The sequence below is a fragment of the Neophocaena asiaeorientalis genome, unplaced genomic scaffold (assembly GCF_003031525.2).
Source record: "Neophocaena asiaeorientalis asiaeorientalis breed wild unplaced genomic scaffold, Neophocaena_asiaeorientalis_V1.1 scaffold198, whole genome shotgun sequence".
Classification (NCBI taxonomy): Eukaryota; Metazoa; Chordata; class Mammalia; order Artiodactyla; family Phocoenidae; genus Neophocaena; species Neophocaena asiaeorientalis.
The window spans coordinates 958,466-985,815 of record NW_020175221.1 but is presented as its reverse complement, the minus strand read 5'-3'; the positions used below and the strand labels follow the sequence as shown (position 1 = coordinate 985,815).

Below are 27,350 nucleotides of genomic sequence, written 5' to 3'. Positions count from 1 at the left end.
CCCTTCAGAATTGCTGAGATGTTTTCATTTTTCCCTTCAGTCTTTGATACATAGTATTCTGTAAAGTCTGTAGATAGATAATAGGAAAAAGCCATTCAGAAGCTGGTTTGTTAACAAGAAAATCAGATCTAAATTGTTCATTATGAATGTTTTTATTGATATCTAATTTTAAAAAACATTATAAATAGGTAAAATTTGTCTTTGTTCCTCTGCCTCCTAGAAAGCTTTAAAACTCAATTCTTAAACTTTAATATTAAAGAACAGTTTGAAAAATAATGACTATAAATGATTACTTCTGATTTTGCAAGTAAAGCAGTTGTACTCGTTAAATTTTTATATTACTTGCTTGCTGCCACTTATTTTTGGTTGTCACTTAACATATTTTCACCATTCTGATTCTCTTAAGGCCCAATTTATTAAAATTGTGTGTAAATCCTCCCAGTTCACCATTCTCTTAAAAGTAGTTCTCTGTTGACTCTTAGTCAGGTACCAAATAATTCTACCTGCTGCAGTTACACAACTGCTTCTCTTGACCTCCACACAGTGGCAATAGAGTAGCATCTTCAAAATGAGCTATTTTTCTTTTGTATTCATTCCATATGCATTTTTGAATGCTCACCATGTACAAAGCATTGATCTTTATAATCAGTATTTTCTCTGCTAGCATGTTTATCTACCCACAGAAGCTATTTTCTTGTGTATGTTGGTAAATAATACATACATATTCTTTAAAAATATTCAATGCCATTAGCTCATTACAAAGCCAGTTTCTTAAAATGGGAGGATCTACTTGTTTTTATCTATGCTTTGCTTAGATTCTACCTATAAGTTTGACTGACTGCTATATTGCTGTTAATATATCCTTATCTTCATTTCTAGGTGATGCTAAAATGTAAAAAAGGTTATCCTAGGTATATTTTTTATAAACCTAAGGCCAGCTATATAAAAAATACTAAATATTTCAAAGTTGGATTGAACAAAACTTTCTGTACCAAGTGAGACTTCAAAATCAATGTTAAACTTACCCCATATCTTGAAATATGCTATTGCAGTGGTTAATTCAGCTCTTACAAACTGTGGAATTGCAAGTAACATTAAACCATCCAAGAGGATAGGAAGTAATGAATTGAATAATCCAACTGAGATGTAATAAAGGCACAAATTGATAACCAGGCATCCTCCTGAGATAGCAGTTTTTCCCTGTGATAGAGCTAAAATGTTAATCAAAAAATAGTCTGAGATCAAGAGGTTAAGATCTTTCACAGTAGGCTACATCATAGTAATCAAAAGACACTAGAAAAGAAAATTCTATTGAAAATGCTCTTGGAACTAAATAAAGTGATGGCTTCTAAGTTTTTGCTTTTAGTTGAGATCTCAGATTAATTCCCTGCTGACATCAGTATTGTTCTTGAGTATTAAAAAAATAGGCAGCCTCTCATTATTCATTGTTTACTTGAATTGTTACTGAAAACTTTAATCAGGAAGAGTTCAGTAATTTGCCACTGTTCACTTGGAAACTTTGGCAATGTGGTATTGACTCAATAAATAAAGTCTTCATATTTTTAGATGAAGAATATGACCTGGTTTGGGAGAACTTAGGTAACATTACAGTGAACTTTAGACTGTCTTCTTGATGGGTTTTCCTACTCTATTCCTGCTTTCCTCTTCTGCTTCTTTCTTTTTCTCAATAAATTATCAGTATGCTAATTGTGTTTTTATAAGGAGCCTATCTTTTGAGGAAAGGTAAATTTAAGAAGCCTTTTCAAAGAATTGTTCTACGTAAGGAAGTTCCTATTTTGAAGACTTTTTTTAAATTATAAAAGTAACCTATACTAATTTTAAAAATCACAAAATCATTGTATGATGTGGAATACCCTTTCCCCAAGGCAACCTTTACTAACATTATATGTATCTTTCCAAACAGTTTACATATATAAACATCTGTATGTAGTTCACAAATTAGAAACACTATACATTCTATTTTGCTGCTTGATTTCTCTTAAATGTAGTAAATGCATGAGCATATTTCCTGTACATAAATTTAGATTTGCATTATTTCTTCTAATAGCTGCACACAATGACATTCCATTGAATGGATCTCCATCCCATGCATCTCTTGTGCAGCAGTTCTCAAAGTGTAGCCCACAGATAACAAGGGGTTCCCCAAACCCTTTCAACAGTATTATTGTTTCATAATAATAATAATAATGATTTCATAATAATACTAAGATATTATTTCCCTTTTCATTGTGTGAACATTTGTACTGGTGGTGCTAAAACAATGTTTTGTACCCAGTGGTGGGTATAACTGCTGGCACTTCAGCATTAATAAGGTCAGTGACAGCAGACTATACTAGCAGTCATCATATTCTCCACTACCATACACTTAGTTTTTTGTTTTTTAAACCTCCAGTTTCATTTAAGAATGTCTTTGATGACATAGTACAAATTATTAATTTTCATATATCTCCACTCTTGAGTGCTCATCTTTTAAATATTTTCTGTGTCAAAATGGGAATATTCTCTGACAGTGGTTGGTCTTGAGGAAAAGTACCTTTGTGATTGAGTTGTGAGCTGAATTAAACCTTTTTCATGAACACTACTTGAATGTGGAAGTGGAAGAGCAGCTGAAAGATAAATATGATCATTCAGACTTGAGCATTTGGCATGCATTTTCTCGAAAGTAAGCACGTCACTTCAAGGAAAACAACTAACAATTTAAATTTATGTGCCCAGTGGTGGTACATGAGTTGTCCTGTACCCTGGAAAATATGATAGCTAGAAAGCGGTAATTTGTTGTTTAATGTACTTTCTCTAATTATGAGTGAGGCTGAGCCTTTTTCAGATGCTTGTAGCTCATTTATATCCCTTTGTTTGATGAATGACTTGTTTATATTTTTCTATTAGAAATTTTATTTGTTTGGTTTTTTGCTTTTAAATAAGAGTTTTCTGACAGATTATGTTTCCCAAGAATGGTCATAATAATATCTCCCATTCCGTATGCCATTCTTAAAATGTGACTTTGACATTCTTCCCCATTAAGATGTTAGGCCTGTATTTCCTTTTGTTGAAACTGGTCAGGCTTGCTGGTGCTTTATGACTTCTGAGTCTAGATCATTAGATATAGCTTCTACCTTGTTCCCTAGGGACACTTATTTTTGGAAGCCAGTTGCCATGCTGTAAGGAAACCCAAGCATCCACAAGGAGAACATAGGTCTTATTTTCCCCAGCAGAAGTCCCAGAGAACAACCAGCATTAACTGCTAGACACATGAGTGAGTGACTCTTCAGGTGGTTCCAACTCCAAGACGGCTTCACTGACTCCATTAACATTAAAAAATAGTTGTTATTTTATGGCACCTAGTTTGGACTAGTTTGTTAGGTGACGGTCAGTAACCTGAACAAGCTGTTTATAGATTAAAGAAATCAGCCCTTAATTCTCATCTTTGTTTCTATCTATCTACCTATCTATCTGTCTATCTGTCTGTCTATATATCTATCTAAAACTAGGAACAAAGTTAGGTTTATTAGCTTGTTACTACAAGGGAGAATGTACACATTGGGAGCTGGAGTTTAGTTACAGAATGGTCTTGTCAAGGATTGGTTAGAATTTGTAAGCCAGTCAATTTGCTGGGTCAGTCATTGGTCTTACCTTTAACATGAATTCAATGCAGTTACCATGGGATCAGTTGTCAGTTTTCTTGTCTTGGAATACGTGGATCTAAATGAGCTGTGGTAAAATAGTATGGGTTTAGATTGCTTGTCTTGCGTGTCATGGTTTAGGATAGTTTTTCTGTTTTGTGAGTCCTGGGTACAGTTTTGCAAATTGTCTCTGCTTCAGTTCTCAGATTCCCCCTCACAACTATCCGTGAGGCTTTTTTTTCTTTTCACTTCATTTGACCCTCTTTCTGAAAGACGAAGTGCTATCTTCTGAGGACATGATCAATCCAGATCTGCATTGCTCTTTGAGAGATCATCACTGTATATTGAGTTTTCCGTGGTAGTTGTTTTCATCTCTTTAATTTGACAGCATTTTTTGGCTTTTGACTTTGTTTTCGAACTCTTCTTTTGTTGTGTATGGTTTTATGGAGTGATTGGAATGGCTACCCCACTGTTAAGAAATCATTTCTTGTGTTTTTGTGGGCTTACTTCATTTAAATCTTTAACTGGAAATTTTTTGATAAAGGAGTGAAGTAGAGCATCAGCTTTTTTTGTATATGTATATGTATATAAATATATAAATACATACATGCACATACATGCACATATGGCTTGTGTCACAAAATTAATCAGTAGCCTGTCTTGTGTTTACTGTTTTGAAATGCCACCTTTATCAATCAGATTCTCCGTTGCCAGATTAACATGGATTTATTTCAGAACTCCAAATTGTAGTCTGTAACCCTGCCTATTTTAATTACTGTAGCCTAACAATGTGTTTTAATACTCATAATGATGTTTCTAAGGATATTTTACTTGAAAATTCACCATAATATAACTTTTAAGGTAAACTGAACACTTACTAAATAATTGTTAATTACCTTGGTCTGAAGTGGGAAAGAGTTATGCTGGAAAACAGCAAAAACTGTATTGTTTGAAAGTCAGAGGCGTTAAGACTGGCTATTTTGATGCTAAGAATTGCAGATTTATTTTCCTTTTAGAATATTTCTTAGATCAGTCTAATACATACATACATACATACTCCAGCTAGATCTTTTGAGCAGTGCATTGAAAGCAATTGCTTCTTTGTTATCTCACCCTAACTGTGTGATGTGAATAAAGACATAGCTTATACCAAAAGCTAGGGTGTGCTACCATGATTCAGGGTCAAATGAAGAAAATATGAGAAAGAACATGTCCATTTATATTAATTTAAAACAATTAAAATTATTTAATTCTCCTGTATAAAGTGATATGTTCACAAATAAAATATCACTTCTGATGAAAGAGGATTTGTTAACTAAAGAATTTACAAATTAAATGATACGGATTTCATTTTATCCTAGCCACTCTAATTCATTTTTACATAAACCCTAGCAAAGTGAAATGATTTAAAACAGCTTTGCACAATTTTGTACTTATTTATGTGAAGATCATATTAATAAGTCATTGGATTTTTCAGGAACTGTCACCTTGAAATAAATTACTTTAAAATAAAAACAGATATAAAAGAGGAAAGATTTTGTTCTAGAAACTATCCAGGTGTTAGTTATAACTTTCTTTTAACTTAAACGAGAATTAATTTCTTCCCCACACTTTCTTACTGAGCTGGAAGAAATGAAGAAACTGATGACTTTCTTAACCCTAGTCAAAATGGCTTTATGTCATTGTGTGAATTAAGTAGGTTTACATTTACTTTTCCATACAAACAGTAGATCCTTGTTTAATAGTCGTTCTCAACTTGAGTGTAATTTTGCCCCCCCACCCACCCAGGGGACTTACAGCATTGTCTGAAAGACATTTTTTATTGTCACAAGGCCAGAGAAGTGCTACTGGCATTTAGTGGGTAGGAGCCAAGGATGCTGCTAAACATCCTGCAATACTCAGGATAAGTAATTTTTTGTTTTATTTCACTGAACTGTGGGTAGTGGCAGGAATGTCACTCAGACATTTATTTAGCTGCCTACTGTGTGTCAAAAAAAAGGTGGGTTGTAGAGGGCCTGGTATACATATGATAAGTGTGGTAGGCAGAATAATCTCTCATCTTCAGGCATATCCGTGTCCTAGTTAGTCCCTGGAGCCTGTGAATATGTTGTATCATCTGTGACTATGTTTTGTTACACAGCAAAGTGGAATTAAGGTTGATAATCAGCTGATCATAAGGGAGATTAGCCAGGTGGGCCAAATGTAATCACAAGAGTCCTTAAAAGTGAAGAGGGAGGGCTTCCCTGGTGGCACAGTGGTTGAGAGTCCGCCTGCTGATGCAGGGGACGCGGGTTCATGCCACGGAGCGGCTGGGCCCGTGAGCCATGGCCGCTGAGCCTGCGCGTCCGGAGCCTGTGCTCCATAACGGGAGAGGCCACAACAGTGAGAGGCCCTCGTTCCGCAAAAAAAAAAAAAAAGTGAAGAGTGAGGCAGAAGGGAGAGGGTCAGAATGATGCAGTGTCAGAAAGACTCAACCTGCTATTGCTTTGAAGATGGAGGAAGAAGCCTTCTAGATCTGGAAGAGCCAAGAAAACAGATTCTCCCCTGGAGCCTTCAGAAACAGAGGCAGCCCGGCTGACACACCTTGATTTTAGCCCGGTGAGACTGTTCTGGCCTTCTAATATACAGAACCAGAAGGTAATAAATTTGTGGTTGATACAGCAGCCATAGAAAGCTAGGAATTTGGATTTTATTTGGTAGGGATAGGGAGCCGTTAAAGAGTTGTCATCAAAGGAGTGACCTGGTCAGATTGTGTTGTAGAAGATTGTTGTACAACCATATTCTACCACGAATTTGCTTATTCATCTGTTATGACTGCATAAATGACAGTGGACCATGAAACTTCAGATACCATTTAAATTTTGTGAATTAGGGTATAAACCCTGAATTCCAGAAATATGTCCACATTTTCATTGTTACATTTCACATTTCATGGGTAGAAGGCCTTGCTTATTAATAACTTTTTCTTCTCTTTCCTTTGAACTAAAGTTATCTGTATAGATATTTGTCTCATAATTCCTTAGCATACTTTACATATGAGTTTTATAGATGTTCACTTTTTTTCTTTAAGAAAATGGCCATTATGTAATGTGACTGATTGTCAAACTATAGGCTCTCTTCTTTGTTTCCTTTGTTCATTTCCATAAGCTCCAGAACTATTAACCGTACAGCCTCTCCATTAGCTCTTACCTTTTATCATTCCTGACAGGCTGCCACCTGTGGGGCCCACTGCACCAAAAATCCACAGATTTTCTTTTAACTGAACAGCTATAAGTGCATGCTATAAATGGTTTTGTCTTTTATAAACAAAATTGTGTTCCACTCAAAAAAACTATAATGCATCCTGTCAAGAGCTTCTCTAAATAAAAGGGGATCTTTTCACTTTGTCATTTTGTTGTTGTTGTTGTAAAACTCAATTATTCGGGGAAAAAAATCACTTATTGGCTATTTTACAGAATACCTATATGTTCTAACTAAGTTGGTTATCAAGCCAGTGTTTCTCATGCAGATCCTATTCTCCTTTATTTTCATTGTAGACCAGATGTATTGGGTTGGCCAAAAAGTTAATTTGGAAAAACCCGAACGAACTTTTTGGCCAACCCAATATATGTATTTTAAAAGAAATTTACCCTCTGATGGCTTTTTAAAAATTTTCTCAGTAAATGAAAAAATAGAGCAGAAAACTTTTGGTAAGAAAAGGTTTGAGATTGTGCTTAGCCATACAGTTGGGGAGAGGCTTGCAAGGTTATGCTTGCTAAGAGAACTTGACAGTGTTTTCCTACTCCATTCATTTCCTACGCCATTCATGTAACTACAGATTAACTGCTTCCACCCAGTGAATACTGATGCCATTGGATGTAACACATAACCAGCTAGGTTTCTTCTGACCTGGATACCTGAGAGAAATATCTTCTCTTTGCTGTCTGCCGGCACCCTCTTCACCTCCCCCATCTTCTCTCTTTATCTCCTCCCTTCATCACGCATACACACAGTGCTGCCTCATTCCAAAGGACATTTTATGCAGCAGCTTTTTACCATTTAATATAAAAATTTATCACACCACTAATTTTCCTGTTATCTTAATTCCACCCTATCCCCCAAACACGTTTTACATACAGGGTGTGGATGTAGAATGGTACAAGATGGATTCTCAGTAACTTTTCATTGAATTAGATGCTAGTGGTAGCAAATTTCTTAAACGTATATAAATCAGCAGTTAACATGAACTGGAGATTTGGGTGACCTTTTTTTAGGAAAGATCTGGCCTGTGGTAACTAGGTGTTGATGAATGGCTTCTAAAACTCTACTAGTTGCATTTCATTATGAATTTATTCCTTGAATAAAGAACAAGCGTAATTCTCAGAGACTGGTACAGGATCATTTATGGTCTTAAATCGGATGGGTATTGTAGATATTCTGATTGTGATTACTCTGTTTTTATGTAAACAAAGTAAATGTTGATAGGCTTGGTTCTCTGAGGCTTAAATAAACTCCAACATTAAAAGGTAATAGTGGGACAGACATTTTGAAATGCTTGAATTGTGTTGTTTTCTAAAGACATCATAGTGTTACATCTTTGTTAATCATAGTGTTGCTGTTTTTTGAGTTTTCCACTTGACTTCCACAGATAATTCAGTTCTGGAGGCACTGCTGTGCAGTTATTCCTTTGTTTTGTGCCAAGCATGCCTACTACAATAAACACACAATGTAATTTAAATCATGTATGAGATCATTTCAGGTACTCCAGCAAATGTAGGTTAAACAGCCATAGAACAGTTTTTCCCTTCACAGAAACAGTGAATTAATGCAGGTCTTAAAATACTGCAAATTCTCTAACAATTTTGCTATATCAGCAGATGGTCAGAATGGGAAGTTTTAATTCCTGTCATATTCTTTCATTTTTATAAATTATTGATGGTTTACAATTTGATAAATGATAATCCCAGTTTTTGAAGTAGATTGAGGGTGCTGACTGGCTCCTTATTAAACGTTCTTGGCTTTAAAAGTTCTCTTTTGGAATTTCCTGTATATAGCACTTACACTTCGATCCTTCACCTGATAGCTTGACCTTGTAGAGCATCTTATCAGGAAAGTAATATTTGCTCAGTGATCTCACTCCTTGGAACCATAGAAGCAGTTGGAGCAATAAGCAGAGAGAAGGGAGCTGGTGTTGCCTATAGATGGCTCACTCTGATGTTCTCAGTCCCTTTAATAAGGTTATACACAGAAATAAATGATATTCAGAAAACTGAGCATATCCAAAGATAGCATTTAGATTGCAAATAGAAAATCTCATCTGAGTTTTCTTCACTGTTTCTGTTTATAAGTCTTTTCCATTCTCTGTATCACCTGGAAACTACATATAATTGGATCAATGTATTATGGCACATATTTGGTTTTATAGTATATTATGGCACAGATTGGACAAACATGAATATTAATAATATCTTTGAGTAGGAAGTAGAATCAGAGGCATTGCTAAGTGGTAACATATTTAGACATTTAGCAGGCCGTTCTAATTTAATAACATTGATGTTATTAAATTCAGTATTCTGTTACACTTTGTTATATAGTCATTTGTTATATAGTCATTTTACTCTGATGTTAAGATGACTGGAAGGAGGGCATCTTCCTCTTATTAATTTAGTTATGTATTAGAATTGATTTTTTTTTAATGTAAAGAGATAACTCTGTTGCTGGAAATTGAATGGAGATAGTCCTTAATTTACACCGTAAAATTAGCTTTATTTACTGCTAAAATTGGTTTATAGTAGAAATGCTTTCATAAAACATGAAAATGGTCATTTGAAAAGGCAGCATATTTTTATAGGGTTCTAAAAATACACCTATTATCGTAACATTTTTTTTTTTTTTTTTTTGCTGTACGCGGGCCTCTCACTGTTGTGGCCTCTCCTGTTGCGGAGCACAGGCTCTGGACGCGCAGGCTCAGCGGCCATGGCTCACGGGCCCAGCTGCTCCGCGGCATGTGGGAATCTTCCCAGACCGGGGCACGAACCCGTGTCCCCTGCATCTGCAGGCAAACTCTCAACCACTGCGCCACCAGGGAAGCCCTATCGTAACATTTTTATTGGTGCAAAATTTATCTTTCTACACATTTCCATTTTGCGATATCATGTCATCCCCATGGCCTTCTGAGTAAACTGATGCTAAGGATAGCCTATAGTAGTCTTGTGATCCTATGTAAAGTTGAGCCTAAGAGGATCTCCTAGTGGTTGTGTAGTGACAAATCTGAATAAATATAATCAGTAAAGTTAATTTAGTAGCTGTAAATAAAAATTTTACCCTATAAATAGAACATACATTTTTTAAAATGTTCATAAAACATTTTAAAAAAGAGCATAGTCGAGGCTTACAAAAATACCTCCAGTTTTTCAGAGTAGAAATAGTATAGGTCATATTCTCTGACTGCAATGCAGTGAAACCCAAAATTAAGCAATTGTTGAGAAAAATATTGGTCACATAAAGTTTTTTAAATGATATCTTAAAGAGGAAACTTGCAATTTTTAATTAGGTGACATATTCCACTGAGATTATTACACATAAAAACATGTGGGTACAACTAAATTATACATAGCCTTAAGTAATGTTATTATCAAACAAGAAAGAATGAAAATAAATCAACCCAAAACTCATTTCAAGTTGTGAGTAAAAAGCATAAGTCAACCTTAGGAAACTTAGAACCCAATATGGGGATTCTTCCAGATGCTAAGTATGTGTGTTCCAATTATACATTCTGGAACTGGGAAATAGCCACAAGATGGGCAACCCACTGGTCCCACTGTGAGATGGACCTGAGCTTAAAAAAAAACTCCGTTGCCCACCTGACCTCCATGAGCTGCTACTCTGGTGAGCCACAATCAAGGGGTGGGGGAGTGAATATAAATATCAATATTAGAGATAAGGACACATATAACTTCAGGAGTTATACTTACCTCTCTTGGCTAATCAATGGAAAATCTTGTCAGAATGGACAATTTTTAAATAAAATATAAATTACAAAAAAAGTACAAAAAACTTAGGACCAGGGAGAAATAGATGTATAATAGCCATGGAAGAAATGTTTTAAATTGCCTCCCCACTCCTCAAAAAAAAGAACAATAAAACACTCTCCCCCAGTACTCAGTAACGTTTATATGCTCATTTTACAAGTGGTTTTATTGGAATGTACTATCAATTAAAATAAACAGTTTAATGCGTTTAACTTTTCCAATGACATCCTTTTGGCAGCAGCTTTGCTGCTCTCTCTCTCCCTCCCCCATTTTTTCTCCTTCTTTCTCCCTTTTTTCCTTCATTCTTTTCTTTCTTTCTTCCTTTTGTAGTATCAAAATTCAAGGAACAGGTAATGCTGTGCTAGTTGAACTATTGTAAAACCTAGAAAGCTGTGGGAATTGTCAGGAAAAGAATGAAACATAAAAAAGAAAAACAGTAAATTTTTATATTTATAAAAATAGATGCAAAAATATAAATTACCCTTAGCAAATTGAATCTAGCATTAAATTCACCATTTATCCCTGGCAAAACTTCTATTGAAATAGGAATAGAATAATAATATGCTTTTAACATGTTAAAAAAATAACTTTTTAAAACTAAACACAAACATACCACTGGATAATGAATTCTAGCGTCAAAAACCAAACGTCAAAGGGCATTAAACTTTGGGATGGTGGAGGAATCAGACAATGATAAAAAAAAGAAAGACACTGACATTGCCTAGTATGCATACAAGTAAAGCAAAAGGAATTTAAAAATGCCTCACTGAAACTAAAGGAGAAAGGAAGCCCTGAAGAGTTTCTAGAAATAGATGGTGGTAAATGGGAATTAAGTTTCATATGTTTTATTTAGTCTATTACCTGTATTCTTTTATTTTACTAAATGTAAAAATATAGAGTTTTTTTTAGGTTCACTTGAGACCTTAGTCCTCAAAGCTGGTTTTTCCTAATTTTTCTGTAACACTTAGATGTGCATCAGAGTTACCTGGAGAGCTTTTAAAAATCCTGGTGCCTGAAGCCAGTTAAATCGGAATTTGTAGAAGTAAGACTTATATGTCATCATTTTTAAAAGTTTCACAAACGATTCCCAGTGTGCTGCCAAGGGTGAGAACCACTGTTCTTTAAGGATTTTTGGTTAAATTGCTGAAGGCTCCCTTGCCTCCTTAAGATTCCTTATTGTGAGTTTTAAATGAAATACTATAGGTGAAGGACCTGGCCTGTGCCTAGCACATGCCTTGCTTGTGTTTGGAGTTAGTAAATATAAACATATTTTGATTTCTATTTCATTGCTCTCATGAACATTCCATACTGAGACAAATGTGAAGAAATAAGCAGATGTTCTGTTCCTCAGAGCTGGACTTGAAATAAATACTTGGGCTCATTGTTTACATTTTGCATTTCTCTTAAGCTTACTTTGCAAAGAGTTGATGCACCCTCCTATGAAAGGTATAACTAGAAAAAAATTGAAACTAGAGTAAAAATACCCAAGTAGTAATGGTCTAGGACTGGTGGAGAGAATAATAATTGTATCAGAAAACGTAGGTTACAAGCTAATAACTAAGTTGAAATTTAAGTTTTTGTCATTGAGATAGGCGTGTGCTGTCATTTTTATTTCATTAAGTCTGGGTCCCAGTCTTTCTAGACATAGCAGTGTAAATAGTTCCTTTACTTACAAGCTCATCAGATAGAAATTGTAGTTTAAATTCCTCAGGGAGCAGCCACAACAGTGATAAAAATAAAAATACATTTAAAAATAAAGTAAAAATCCCAGGTGGCTCCCTTGGAATTTGGGTTTCACACTTGGTGTAGTTAGTGACTAAATTTGCATTGCCAAGCCCTATTAATTAGGTGGGTTCTGGTTGGCATCTGCAGGCCTCAAACTCCTTGTTAAGCCACCAAATTAAAAGAGTTTATATCCTAAGAGATTCTAGAAATTTAGATGTTTTAGATATATTTTAGAAATTGAGTTACCTATGGTGAAACAATCAGAGGTCAAAAAAGAAGATAATTTTAAACAAAAGATATTTTCATCAAACTATGGAATTTTTGAAGACCACATGGTTATACATTGTTAAAAGCAAATTTTTCTTTAATATTTTTAGCCTGTTGCATAGCTAGTGTGTTTATACATAATCTACCAGGTTTCATAGAAAGTATATTATTTTTAAAAAGATCTTTTGTATTTTTCTAAGGCAGGAAACTTTTTAGCAAAATATCATATGAAAAAATGTTACAGTAAATAATTTCTGAAAATTATCATAGGTTATATGGAGACTTGAAAAGAGAGCAGTTACACAATATACCACATAACCTAAGAAAAATAAAAGATTCAGCTTTACTGAGTATCTTCTGGGTGAAATTGAAGATTAATGTAGTGAATTATATTTTAGTTTTAAGGAATAAAAATCTCAAAGAACAAGAAATGTACATCTTCGTAAGTAGCACCACAGGAGCTAAAAATCTTATACCAGCTTTAAAGATTAAACACCTATGGGTCAATTGTTGTAGGTCAGAAGGCTATATAGTTACCAACAGGAGGACCTCATACACAGTTCAACCATTCTGAACTGTACAGAACCATACAGAACCGTTCTGTCTTCAAGTAATAATTTCAGAACCAGGGAATACCGGACTTGCTTATTAAAATCCAATGTATGTACTTTTGAAGTAAGTCAGGTTATTTAGCACTTCATTTATTAAGCATAACCCTGGAGTCAGGAATTCTAGCTAGTTATCTTCTGCTAATAACTGAAACCTGTTATAAGGTTCCTAATGTTATCATAATCATTTTAAAGGAAGTATTTCTTAAATAATCATGTGCTTTCTTGAAGGGCAAGAATGGGAGTTAGGCATATGGAAGAAAGAGAACAAACCAAGAACTTGGAAATCTGTATTCTAATGGCATCTACTGATGCCGTTAACATGAGAAAAATCAGCTTTGGATGTCATTCAAAGCTTAGGGTTGTCAGTTTTCTCATTTTGAAAATGAGCTTGCAAGTCTTGCTGCTTAAACATTCTGTATATATAATGAACATTTGTGTCAGCTAATTGAGGTGTCTAGGGCAGCTTGTCCCCCAACCAATGGCCACAGAGGTATGTACTTTTTTAGTCTGAATCCTTTTTTTAAAATAGCTTTTTAAAGTTTTGTTTGACATAGTTTCCCTTGTTTGTTTTTGCTTTTGTTGCATGTGTATTTTGGTTATGATATCATATCCATGAAATCATTGCCAAGGCCACTGTCATGAATCCTTTCCCCTATGTTTTCTTCTAGTTTTATAGTTTGAGGTCTTATGTTTAAGACTTTAATTAATTTTGAGTAGATTTTTATGTATGGTGTAAGATGAGGGTTTCATTCTTTTGCATATGGATATACAGTTTTCCAACACAATTTATTGAAGAGAGTATCCTTTTCCCACTGTGCATTCTTGGCACCATTATTGAAGATCTATAGGTAACTCTACATGTGTGCAATTATTTCTGATCTCTCTATTCATTTCCATTGCTCTGCATGTTCAACATAGTACTGGAAACCCTAGCCACAACAGTTAGGCAAGAAAAAGAAATTAAAGGCATACAAATTGAAATAGTAGAAGTAAAATTGTCTGCTCTTGCAGATGACATGATCTTATATATAGAAAACCCTGACGACACCATTAAAAAAAACTGCTGGAGGGCTTCCCTGGTGGCGCAGTGGTTGAGAGTCCGCCTGCCGATGCAGGGGATGCGGGTTCGTGCCCTGGTCCGGGAGGATCCCCTATGCCGCGGAGCGGCTAGGTCCGTGAGCCATGGCCGCTGAGCCTGTGCGTCTGGAGCCTGTGCTCCGCAACGAGAGAGGCCACAACAGTGAGAGCCCCGCATACTGCAAAAAAAAAACAAAAAACCTGCTGGAACTAATAAATGAATCCAGCAAAGTTGCAGGTTACAACATCAATGTACAAAAATCAGGTGTGTTTTCTATATGCTAATAATTAGCTGAAAAGGAAATTAAGAAAACCCATTTACAATAGCATCAAAAAGAATAAAATATTTAGGCATAAACTTAACTTAGGAAATGAAAGACTTGTAGACTGAAAACTTAAAAAACATTCATGAAAGAAATTAAAGACACAAACAAATAGATATCCATGTTCATGGATTGGAAGGCTTAATATTGTTAAGATGTCCATACTACCCAAAGCAGTTTACCAATTCAGTGCAATTCCTATCAGAATCCCAATGGCATTTCTTATAGAAATGAAAAACACATTTCTAAAATTCATATGGAACCATAAAAGATCTTGAATAGCCAGCCAAAACAGTCTTGAAAAAGAACAAAGCTGGTGGCATCACACTTTCTGACTTCAAAATATATGACAAAGCCATAGTAATTAAAACAGTATGGTACTGGCATAAAGATAGATAACCTTGTTATTTTGGAATAGTTTTAGGTTTACAGAAAAGTAGCAAAGGTAGTACAGAGGGTTCTCATGCACCCTTCACCCAGTTTTCCCTAATATCAACATCTTTCATTAGTATTGTACATTTATCAAAGCTAAGAAACCAACTTTGGTATATTAGTATTAACTAAACTCCAGACTTTATTTAAATTTCACCAGTTTTTCCACTAATCTCTTAGTTGCAGGATTCAATCCAAAATACCACACATTGTATCTAGTCTGGATCTGTTTTTTAATAGTTTCCTGTTTCTTCCCATTATCCCCAATATTTTCATATTGTCAATTGAGCCTCAGTATTGCTGCCTTTGTTTTCCTTGTAGCAGGTATTTATCTCCTCAGATTTGTGCATCTAAGCAAACCTGCAGCTAAACAAATGTAATCACACCTGTTAGAAATGTGTGGGAAAGAAGAATAAATAATTTGATTTTGTAAGATTCTTCTATGAATACTTTGTTTAAATTTGCACATATAGGTGTCAAACTATTTTGGTCATTCACCTTCAAAAGTTAATTCCTTGCCTCCCAGTTTATTCTTGGTGGTTGAGGCTGCCAGATTAATGATCTCTCTGGTTTATAAACTGTTGCTGTCCATGTCCTCCAGTGATAACATTTGTGAAACTGTGACTTCACAACCAGAATATTGACGTTAATGAGCCAAGATACAGAACATTTCTATCAGCACAAGACCTCTCAGTTGCCCTTTTATAATTAAATCCACTTCCCTCTTGCCCATGCCCTGTCCTTTTGGTTGGTATTGTGAGTGATTTCTATTGAAACCTGGGCATTTTTGGTATTGTGTTATGAGACTCTGCATCTTATTTAAATCTGTTTTAGCTGGCTTCTTCTGATACTGCTCTGGCAGAAGAAGTGGATGTACCACTTTTGTTACTGCCAGGTAGGGGAAGAGGCTGTGTTCCCCACTAAGCCTCCACTGATACCTTCCTGGGTGAGGAAGGGGAGAGTTCAAGATCCCCAAGGACCTCCACAGACATGGGAGGTGGGTTGAATCCTTCTAATAGCTCAGTGGGACTGGGGCCACAGTTTATTCTGTGGTGTTTGGCTGAAGTAGAGCAATTATTGTTTAAAAGTTTTTTGTCTTGCTTTGTGGTCCCTTTCCTGGTCCTTTGGCTAGAGAGTAGGCTATTGGTTTTAGCTTTTTTTGTCTGTGCTCATTGGTGTTTCCAGGTTGCTGGCTTCTTCAGCCCCAAATCTGGAATTTATGAGGCAAGAAGAAAGGGCACTCAACACCATGTTGTTCCTTGGGTGCTGTGCTGCCTTCTTCTCTCCATCTTTTAGAGTCTTCTTATGTTTGTTTATATGTAATGTCCAACATCTTCCTGTTTATAATTTACTTATTATGTTAGAAAACTAATTATTTTCTCAAGAGCATACCACCTAGTAAACATGCTAGGCATTCTGTATTTTTTCACATTAAATCAGATAATTAAGTTCATTATGTTAGGTGGACATTATTTGCATAATAGTTTTGAAAATGTTGTTAGTGACTTCAGGGTCTCTTAATTCTAGTGACTATAGGCATTATTGCATTCAAAGAAATGATGCCTGGATTTTTAGTGCATGTGCAATGATAATTCTTCTCTAGGGAATCATGTGGTCAATCTGTTTTATATATTTCTTCAAAAGAGTATTAATAACCATGATTAAGGAATGTCTGTCAGAAGCCAAAACAGACATTTATTTGTGAACGTGTAGTTTTTTTCACTAAAAGCAGTGTGTGTTTTGTTTTGTTTTTAAGATCTTATAAGGTATGTAATTGGAGATTCTGTATGTTTTTTTAAATTCCTTCTTCCCTCCACAACTCTTCTTACAAAACAGAAATACTTTTAATCTTCTAATGACTGATCAATACACTGTAAAAAAAATATACCAGTGTCGTGTTATGCCACAGCTGGTGGGGTTTAGTATGGGGATACTTTTCCTTTTTTATTAGTCTGTTGGAAATTAAAGCGTGGACATGTGATAAGTTAACTGTTTACAGTTTCTTAGAGCAAATTGAAACAGCATTTAAACCACACTCTTAAGCTTTGTTTCAGTAGTGGGAGTGACTTGTTGAACATCATCTTCAAGCTCAGCTTCTTTTCACTCATATTGTAGCAGGTGGTTTTAGTGACTGATATTTCAACAAAGTTCACATCCTCTTTAGTAAGAGATCTGTTGCTTACTAATTAAAATGATATTGAACATTATTTCATGTTGCTTAAGGGAGTAGATATTTTTAAATGTTCATCTTCAATTTCTGTGCATTTTGTAGAATGATATCTTCAGGCTTGTGAATTTAGAGCTTTGTGTCTGCAGTTTTTCTTGCTGTTCTTTCTCCTATCCATCTTCCAGGAGAAAGAGTATTGAAATTACCCTTGCCTTGGATTTATCCTGTAACTCTGGAATGTTCACATAAAGGGTTTAATTTCACATTCATGCCTCCTATGTCTCTACCTCTCAGTTACATTTTCTATTTGTGGTCATTATTTTAAAATCTAGGGGATATATGTATATGTATAGCTGATTCACTTTGTTATAAAGCAGAAACTAACACACCATTATAAAGTAATTATACTCCAGTAAAGATGTTAAAAAATAAATAAAATAAAATCTACTTACATTGTTCAAATTGCATATCTGACTCAGCTACTTCATCTACGTAGAATAGAATTGAGTCTCAGTAAAGGAAAGAGAAGGATTTCTCACACAGAAACTCATGCACTTTACTTAAAGCCTTACACATTTTCAGCATTGTTGATAATGAGAGCAGTATATAGCTGAAAGCAAAGTTGTGTTATTTTTCAATTCTTAGATTTTAAGGAATTTAAATACTGATAATACCAGTGGTAACAGTGTCACAAGCTGAAAACTCTTATACCTTTTAAGTTGGTACAAACTGTAGGAAAAACAACCTGATAATATATATCAGGAGTCATAAAATTGTCTATGCACTGTAATCTAGTAATCCTTCTGAAATAGTGGTAGATATCCTCAAGAAATAATTTGAAATGTAGAAGAAAGGCTGTATAGATTGTAACATGGAACAGTGTTTGTGAAAGATTATTCAGCAAAATTATAGTTAAAATTGTATTTAATCTAGACCATGATTACTTCAACATGCCTATAACAAAAAAATTATGACATAAGTTGATTTAGAATTCTTAAACTGTGTTAGAGTAGAATTTTTTGTGTGATAGTATAAGTGCAAAGAACAGAACTAATTGTATATTTATGTGTATGTATGTGCATGCCACAGGCACAGAAAAGGCCAGAATGTTCTCTGTTGTGATTGTTATCTTTAGGAAGTGGATGGATGGGTTATTTTTATCTAATTATATTTCTTTTGTTTTTCAAATATCCCAATGGAAGAGGAGGAGCACGTGTTTGGGTTGTTAAAATCTATTTTTATTTATTATTTTTCTTTCTCTTTTTTAACCAGAAGAATATACATGTATATAAGTAGCATAGCAACCCAGGATAGGGCAGTGTTCCCTCTGTCAGTCCTGAGGGCCTCACTAAGCTGCCACAATAAAGTACCTGATCTTCCTATGAGGAACCCTGGACAGTTGTGTTTAAGTGCTCTTTGGCATGTTATGTTCCTTTTAGGATACTTTCCACCAGGTTTTGATTCTTTACATGGATGAATTGTTGAGAAATTGGGCTAATCAGATGACTATGCTTAGAGGCCCTAGGGAGCTGAGGTTAGACTAATTGAGTGAAATTTTCTTTGACAAACTTTTCCACAATGAGGCTCCTTTAGAATCCCTTGCAAGAAGGGAGGCAGAAGCAATTTTGTTGCTGTGAAAGACATTACAAAGAATTGAGTCACTCACATGTAAGAGGAACTTGTTTTGCCTCTCTGACACAGTGTGGCTCCTCTCTGTCCTGCAGCTGGCCCTGAAGGACCCTGTGCATACCGTGTCACTGCAGCAGTTCATCTACGAGAAGCTCAAGGCCCAGCAGGAGCTGCTGGGAGAGCAAGGCTTCCAGTCCCTCATGGAAACAGTGGACACCGAGATCGTCACCCAGCTACAGGAGTTTTTGCAGGGCTTCTGAGAGCACTTGACATGTGGCTGAGATGACCAGCCTGCCATCTGTGTGTGAGAGCCTGCTGAGACGATGGAGAAATCCCTTGTGTATTGAAAGAAAGATGGGAAGACCACATGTTTGTTTACTACAAAATTCAGCGAATAAATGTAAATCCTGCATACCTAAAATCACAAACCTATTCCTCAAAAGAATTTAATTTTATATTTATGAGGGCCCTGTGTTTACTAAAGATAGATTTGACAACAATAGCTGCTTAGCTTCCTGTTAAGAGAAGAAACTGTTACCTTTTAATCATATGCTCTTAACACTTGAGAAGAAGGCTAATGTCTGAGATGTTTTTCTGCAACCAAAATTAGTTAAATTTGGCTGCCTTATCTATCCCTTTTTTAAGTTAATGAGACTACAAGTTTGAAAAATGACAAACCTGTTCAGATGATGCAATTACAGAAATTTGTATACCAGGCAAAAGTATATGAATAGTGACAAATATACATTACTGAGATTATCTTGCTTTCATCTGACATAGAAAACATGTTTTATCAGACAAATGCTTTTATTTTCATTCTAGTAATTTGATATGGGAATTAGTAATGGGGTTTTTTTCTTGTGTTATTTTCAGTAATTACATTTAGTCTTTAAATGCACATTGTAAGGCCCACAGATGTGAACCTGTGGTACTGCAGTGCCAGGTGGGAGACCTCTGGTCGTGATTTGATCCTAGTTCCTTTGTTACCCCTGGAGTCCAGGAGCCCTGTGAACACTGACAGAAAACAGCAGCCACAGACCCCCTGTGCTGTGAAATGGCTGTGACAGGCTGTTCAGCACTTACCCATCTCAGGTTCCTCTGTGCAGGGGTACATCAGGGCCTCGATGATATGGATACATGTGGAGGTCTCAGCAGTGATCCCCAGGGTACCGACACTGATGTGACAAGTCTTCCTTCCTTATTCCTCCAACATGCAGTACCAAAAATGGGGAAAAAGGAGAAAATAAAGCCTTACTTTGTTTTACTTGCCATTGACTGTAAGGAACCTTTAAAGCATTTTTAAGAAAATACTCAAAAGCAAAGTTGGAAAATGTCTGATCTTTCTATAGAAAGTTGGGTACAGTATGTAACTGCAGGAAACCCACTGCCCCTTTGTAAGTTGTGGAACCCAAAGTGTATGGAAATATTTGATGTTTTAAGCAAAAGAAAGAAAATATGGTCCAAATTAAATTTTCCAAAGATACCTCACCTTTGCTTGCCTGATTATTTTTCCTGCCTTACAAAAAATGAGTTCATAAAAATTGCCCAGTGAATTTTAAAGGGAAGTTTTCTTTCATACTCTGGTGTTAACTATGTCCTAGCAGGTGGCAGTGCTTCAAGTAGCAAATCCTAGTTACCCTTTCAGTTTCTCTTTTCATTTAAAGACCAGAAGCTTCTTTAATATGATATTTCTTTTTTTTTTAATTTTTATTTTATATTGGAGTAGAGTTGATTAACAATGTTGTGGTAGCTTCAGGTGTACAGCAAAGTGATTCAGTTATACATATATGTATATCTATTCTTTTTCATATTCTTTTCCCATTTAGGTTATTACAGAGTATTGAGCAGAGTTCCCTGTGCTATACAGTAAGGTCCTTGTTGGTTATCTGTTTCCAATATAGCAGTGTGTACATGTCAATCCCAAACTCCCAATCTGTCCCTTCCCCTCCACGCTTACGCCCTGGTAACCATAAGTTGGTTCTATAAGTCTGTGAATCTGTTTCTGTTTTGTAAATGAGTTCATTTGTATCATTTTTTTTTAAGATTCCGCATATAAGTAATACCATATTATATTTGTCTTTGTCTGACTTACTTCACTGGAGACTATCACCTGATAGTCTCCACATCCATCCATGTTGCTGCAAGTGGCATTATTTCATTCTATGGCTGAGTAATATTCCATTGTATTTATGTACCACATCTTCTTTATCCATTCATCTGTTGATGGACATTTAGGTTGCTTCCATGTAAATAGCGCTGCAATGAACATTGGGATGCATGTATCCTTTCAAACCATGTTTTTCTCAGGATATTTGCCCAGTTCCTGCATTGGCAGGCGGACTCTCAACCACTGCGCCACCAGGGAAGCCCCTTCTGCCCATTTTTTGATTGGGCTTTTTTTAATTGAATGATTTTTTATTGTGGTAAAAGACCCATAATATAAAACATACTATTTTAACCCTATTTAACTGTACAGTTCACTGGCACTGAGTACATCCACATCTCTGTGAATTTGACTATTCTAGGTACCTCATATAAGTGGAATCAAACAGTATTTGTCTGCATCTAATATATATTGGAATGCATTTTTAAGGTTAACTTAATATATGTCCTGCAAACAGATTACACCTTTTTTTTTCCCTTTGCTATACAGTAGGCTCTCACCCAGCCATCTGCTTCATACATAGTAGTGTACATACATCAATCCCAATCTCCCAATCCATCCCACCACCCCGCCCCTCTTGGTGTCCATACATTTGTTCTCTACATCTGTGTCTCTATTTCTGCTTTGCAAATAGGTTCATCTGTACCATTTTTCTAAATTCCATATATATATGTTAATGTATGATATTTGTTTTTCTCTTTCTGACTTACTTCACTCTGTATGACAGTGTCTAGGTCCATCCATGTGTTTGCAAATGGCACAGTTCTGTTCCTTTTTAAGGGTGAGTAATATTCCGTTGTATATATGTACCACATCTTTATCCATTCCTCTATTGATGGACAGTTAGTTTGCTTCCATGTCCTGGCTATTGTAAATAGTGCTGCTATGAACTTTGGGGTACATGACTCTTTTTGAATTATGGTTTTCTCAGGGTATATGCCTAGGAGTGGGATTGCTGGGTCATATGGTAGTTCTATTTTTAGTTTTTTAAGGAACCTCCATACTGTTCTCCATAGTGGCTGTATCAATTTACATTCCCACCAACAGTGTAAGAGGGTTCTGCTTTCTCCACACCCTCTCCAGCATTCATTGTGTGTAGATTTTTTGATGATGGCCATTCTGACCAGTGTGAGGTAGTATCTCATCATAGTTTTGATTTGCATTTCTTTAATAGTGAAGTTGAGCATCTTTTCATGTGCCTCTTGGCCACCTGTATGTCTTCTTTGGAGAAGAGTCTATTTAGGTCTTGTGCCCACTTTTTGATTGGGTTGTTTGTCTTTTTGATATTGACCTGCATGAGTTGTTTGTACATTTTGGAGATTAATCCCTTGTCAGTTGATTAATTTGCAAATATTTTCTCCCATTCTGAGGATTGTCTTTTCGTCTTGTTTATGGTTTCCTTTGCTGTGCAAAAGCTTTTAAGTTTAATTAGGTCTCATTTGTTTATTTTTGTTTTTATTTTCATTACTCTAGGAGGTGGGTCAAAATGGATCTTGCTGTGATTTATATCAAAGGGTGTTCTGCCTATGTTTTCCTCTAAGCGTTTTATAGTGTCCTGGCTTACATTTAGGTCTTTAGTCCATTTTTGAGTTTATTTTTGTGTATGGTGTTAAAGATTGTTCTAATTTTATTTTTTGCATGTAGCTGTTCAGTTTTCCCAGCTCCATTTATTGAAGGGACTGTCTTTTCTCCATTGTATAGTCTTGCCTCCTTTGTTGTAGACTAATTGACCATAGGTGTGTGGGTTTATTTCTGGGCTTTCTATCCTGTTCCATTGATCTATATTTCTATTTTTGTACCAGTACCATATTGTTTTGTTGACTGTAGCTTTGTAGTATAGTCTGAAGTCAGGGAGCCTGATTCTTCCAGCTCTGTTTTTCTTTCTCAAGATTGTTTTGGCCATTTGAGGTCTTCTGTCTCCATACAAATTTTAAGATTGTTTTGTTCTAGTTGTGTGAAAAATTCCATTGGTAATTTGATAGGAATTTCATTGAAGCTGTAGATTGCCTTGTGTAGTGTACTCATTTTGACAACATTGATTCTTCCAGTCCAAGAACATGGTATATCTTTCCATCAGTTTTTGTCATTTTTTATTTCTTTCACCAGGGTCTTAAAGTTTTCAGAGTACAGGTCTTTTGCCTCCTTAGGTAAGTTTATTCCTAGATTTTTTTTTTTTTTTTTTTTTTTACATGGGCGGCTCACTGTTGTGGCCTCTCCCATTGCAGAGCAACAGGCTCTGGACGTGCAGGCTCAGTGGCCATGGCTCACGGGCGCAGCCGCTCTGTGGCATGTAGGATCTTCCCGGACCGGGGCATGAACCCGTGTCCCCTGCATCAGCAGGCGGACTCTCAACCACTGCGCCACCAGGGAAGCCCTATTCCTAGATATTTTTATTTTTTTTGATGTGATGGTAAAGGAGATTGTTTCTTTAATTTCTCTTTCTGATCTTTTTTTGTTACTGTATAGAAATGCAACAGATTTCTGTGTATTAATTTTGTGTCCTGCAACTTTACTGAATTCATTGATGAGCTCTAGTAGTTTTCTGGTAGCATCTTTAGGATTTTTCTATGTATAGTATCATGTCATCTGCAAACAGTGAGTTTTACTACTTCTTTTCCAATTTGGACTTCCTTTATTTCTTTTTCTTCTCTGATTGCCATGGCTAGGGCTTTCAAAACTATGTTGAATAATAGTGGTGAGAGTCAACATCCTTCTCTTGTTCCTGATATTAGAGGAAATGCTTTCAGTTTTTTACCATAAATGGGTGCTGAATTTTGTCAAAAGCTTTTTCTGCATCTATTGAGATGATCATGGTTTTTATTCTTTAATTTGTTGATGTGGTGTATTGCACTGATTGATTTGCAGATATTGAAAAATCCTTGCATCCCTGGGATAAATCCCACTTGATCATAGTGTATGATCCTTTTAATGTACTGTTGGATTCATATTGCTAGTATTTTGTTGAGGATTTTGCATCTGTATTCATCAGTGATAGTGGCCTGTAATTTTCTTTTTTTATGGTATCTTTGGTTTTGTTATCAGCGTGATGGTGTCCTCATAGAATGAGTTTGGGGGTGTTCCTTCTGCAATTTTCTGGAACAGTTTCTGAAGGATAGGTGTTAACTCTTCTCTAAATATTTGATAGAATGCGCCTGTGAAGCCATCTGGTCCTCAGCTTTTGTTTGTTGGGAGTTTTTAAATCACAGTTTCAATTTCAGTACTTGTGATTGGTCTGTTCATATTTTCTATGTCTTCTTGGTTCACTCTTGGGATATTGCAGCTTTCTAAGAATTTGTCCATTTCTTCTAGGTTGTCCATTTTATTGGCATATAGTTGCATGTAGTAGTCTCTTATTCTGTGGTGTCCATTGTGACTTCACCTTTTTGTTTCTAATTTTATTGATTTGAGCCATCTCCCTCTTGATAAGTCTGGCTAAAGGTTTGTCAATGTTGTTTATCTTTTCAAAGAACCAGCTTTTAGTTTTGTGGATCTTTTCTATTGTTTTTTTTGTCTCCATTTCATTTATTTCTGCTCTGATATTTATGATTTCTTTCCTTCTACTAACTTTGGGTTTTGTTTATTCTTCTTTCTCTAGTTGCTTTAGGTGTAAGCTTAGGTTGTTTATTTGAGATTTTTCTTGTTTCTTGAGATAAGATTGTATTGCTATAAACTTCCCTCTTAGAACTGCTTTTGCTGGGTCCTGTAGGTTTTGGATCGTCGTGCTTTCATTTTCATTTGTCTCTAGGTGTTGTTTTGATTTCATGACTGATCCATTGGTTATTTAGTAGCATATTGTTTAGCCTCCATGTGTGGGTGTTTTTTACAGTTTTTTTTCTTTTAGTTGATTTTTAATGTCACAGTGTTGGGGTCGGAAAAGATGCTTAATATGATTTCAGTTTTCTTAAATTTACTGAGGCTTGATTTGTGGCCCAGCATGTGATCAGTCCTGGAGAATGTTCCATGTACACTTGAGAAGAATGTGTATTCTGCTGCTTTTGGATGGAATGCTCTATAAGTATCAATTAAGTCCATCTGGTCTAATATGTCATTTAAGTCCTGTGTGTCCTTATTGATTTTCTGTCTGGATGATCTGTGCATTGATGTAAGTAGGGTCTTAAAGTCCCCCACTATTATTGTGTTACTGTTGATTTCTCCTGTTATGGCTGTTAGCATTTGCCTTATATATTGAGGTGCTCCTGTGTTGGGTGCAATTGTTACTATTGTTATATCTTCCTCTTGGATGGATCCCTTGATCATTATGTAGTGTTCTTGTTGGTGTCTTGTAACAGTCTTTATTTTAAAGTCTATTTTATTTCATATGAGTATTACTACTCCAGCTATCTTTGATTTCCATTTGCATGGAATACCTTTTTTCCATCCTCTCACTTTCAGTCTGTATGTGTCCCTTGGTCTGAAGTGGGTCTCTTGTAGACAGCATATATATGGGTCTTGTTTTTGTATCCATTTAGCCTGTCTGTGTCTTTTGGTTGGAGCATGTAATCTGTTTACATTTAAGGTAATTATCGATATGGATGTTCTTATTGCCATTTTGTTAATTGTTTTGGATTTGTTTTTGTAGGTGTTTTTTCTTCCCTTCCTCTTTTGTTCTCTTCTCTTGTGATTTGATGAATAACTTTAGTGTTGTGTTTGGATTCTTTTTTCTTTTTTGTGTGTGTATCTATTGTAGTTTTTTGGTTTGTGGATAATAGGAGGTTTCGATGTAGCAGTCTATATATAAACAAGATTGGTTTAAGTTGCTGGTCTTTTAATTTCAAATGAGTTTCCAATATCCTACATTTTTGCTCTCCTCATAGTTGCTGGTTTTGATTTTATATTTGTGTGCAGATGATTTCTTACCTTTACTATATACGTTTGTGTTTACTGGTGAGCTTTTCCATTCATAATTATCTTGTTTCTAGTTGTGGCCTTTTCCACCTAGAGGACTTCTTTTAGCATTTTTTGAAAAGCTGGTCTGGTGGTGCTGAATTCTCTTAGCTTTTGCTTGTCTGTAAAGCTTTTGATTTCTTGGTCGAATCTGAATGAGAGCCTTGCTGGGTAAAGTATTCTTGGCTGTAGTTTCTTCCCTTTAATCACTTTAAATATATTGTGCCACTTCCTTCTGGCCTGCAGAGTTTCTGCTGAAAAATCAGCTGATAACCTCATGTGGTTCTCTTGTATGTTATTTGTTGCTCTTCCCTTGTTGCTTTTAATATTTTTTCTTTGTCTTTAAGTTTTGTCAGTTTGATTACTATGTGTCTTGGCACGTTCCTCCTTGCATTCATCCTGCCTGGGACTCCACACTTCCTGGACTTGGGTGACTGTTTCCTTTCCCATGTTAGGAAAGTTTTCAGCTATTATCTCTTAAAATATTTTCTCAGGCCCATTCTCTCTCTCTCTCTTTCCCTTCTGGGACCCCTATAATGCGAATGTTTGTGTGTTTCATGTTGTCCCAGAGATCTCTTAAACTGTCCTCATTTTTTTCATTCTTTTTTCTTTATTCTGTTCCATAGCAGTGATTTCCACCATTCTGTCTTCCAGGTCACTTATCCGTTTTTCTGCCTCAGTTATTTTGCTATTGATTTCTTCTAGTATATTTTTCATTTCAGTTATTGTATTGTTCATCTTTGTTTGTTTGTTCTTTAGTTCTTCTAGGTCTTTGTTAAACATTTCTTGTATCTTCTCAATCTGTGCCTCCATTCTTTTTCCAAGATCTTGGATCATCTTTACTTTCATTACTCTGAATTCTTTTTCAGGTAGATTGCCTGTCTCCACTTCACTTAGTTCTTCTGGGTTTTTGTCGTGTTCCTTCATATGCACCATATTTCTCTGCCGTCTCATTTTGTGTAACTTTCTGTGATTGTGGTTTCCGTTTTGCAGGCTTGTAGTTTTTCTGTCTTCTGCTGTTTGCCCGCTGGTGGATGAGGCTGGCTAAGAGGCTTGTGCAGGTTTGCTGGTGGGAGAGACTGGTACCCACTCACTGATGGGTGGAGCTGGGTTTTATCCCACTGGTGGGCAGGGCAGTGTCTGTGGGTGTGTTTATTATGGGGCAGCTATTTTTTCAGGAAGACTTTGAACAGCCTCTCTGCTGATGGGTGGGGCTATGTTCCTGCGCTCTTGGTTGTTTGGCCTGAGGCGTCCCAGCACTGGTGCCTGCAGGCTGTTGGGTGGGGCCAGGTCTTGGCGAGAAGATGGCAGCATCCTAGAGGGCCCACGCCAATGAGCAGTTGCTAGAGCCGCTACCGCCAGTGTCCCTGTCCCCACGGTGAGCCACAGCCGTCCCCTCCCCCCCCCCCCCCCCCCCCGC

General features: G+C 36.1%; 1 protein-coding gene across 4 annotated transcripts in view; it reads left to right on the top strand.

The window, feature by feature from the left end:
• Nucleotides 1-27,350, top strand: part of IPO11 (importin 11) — a 232,856-nt gene that overhangs the window by 181,390 nt on the left and 24,116 nt on the right. For 2 of the 4 annotated variants that reach the window (XM_024765364.1, XM_024765363.1), the window contains exon 30: nt 18,978-20,365. The exons of the other annotated variants lie outside the window; for them this stretch is intronic. In XM_024765364.1, coding sequence (XP_024621132.1) covers nt 18,978-19,142 — 165 coding nt within the window. In that variant the 3' untranslated portion in view covers nt 19,143-20,365. Of the gene's footprint in view, nt 1-18,977; nt 20,366-27,350 lie in introns of those variants that run through there. 4 annotated transcript variants of the gene reach the window in all.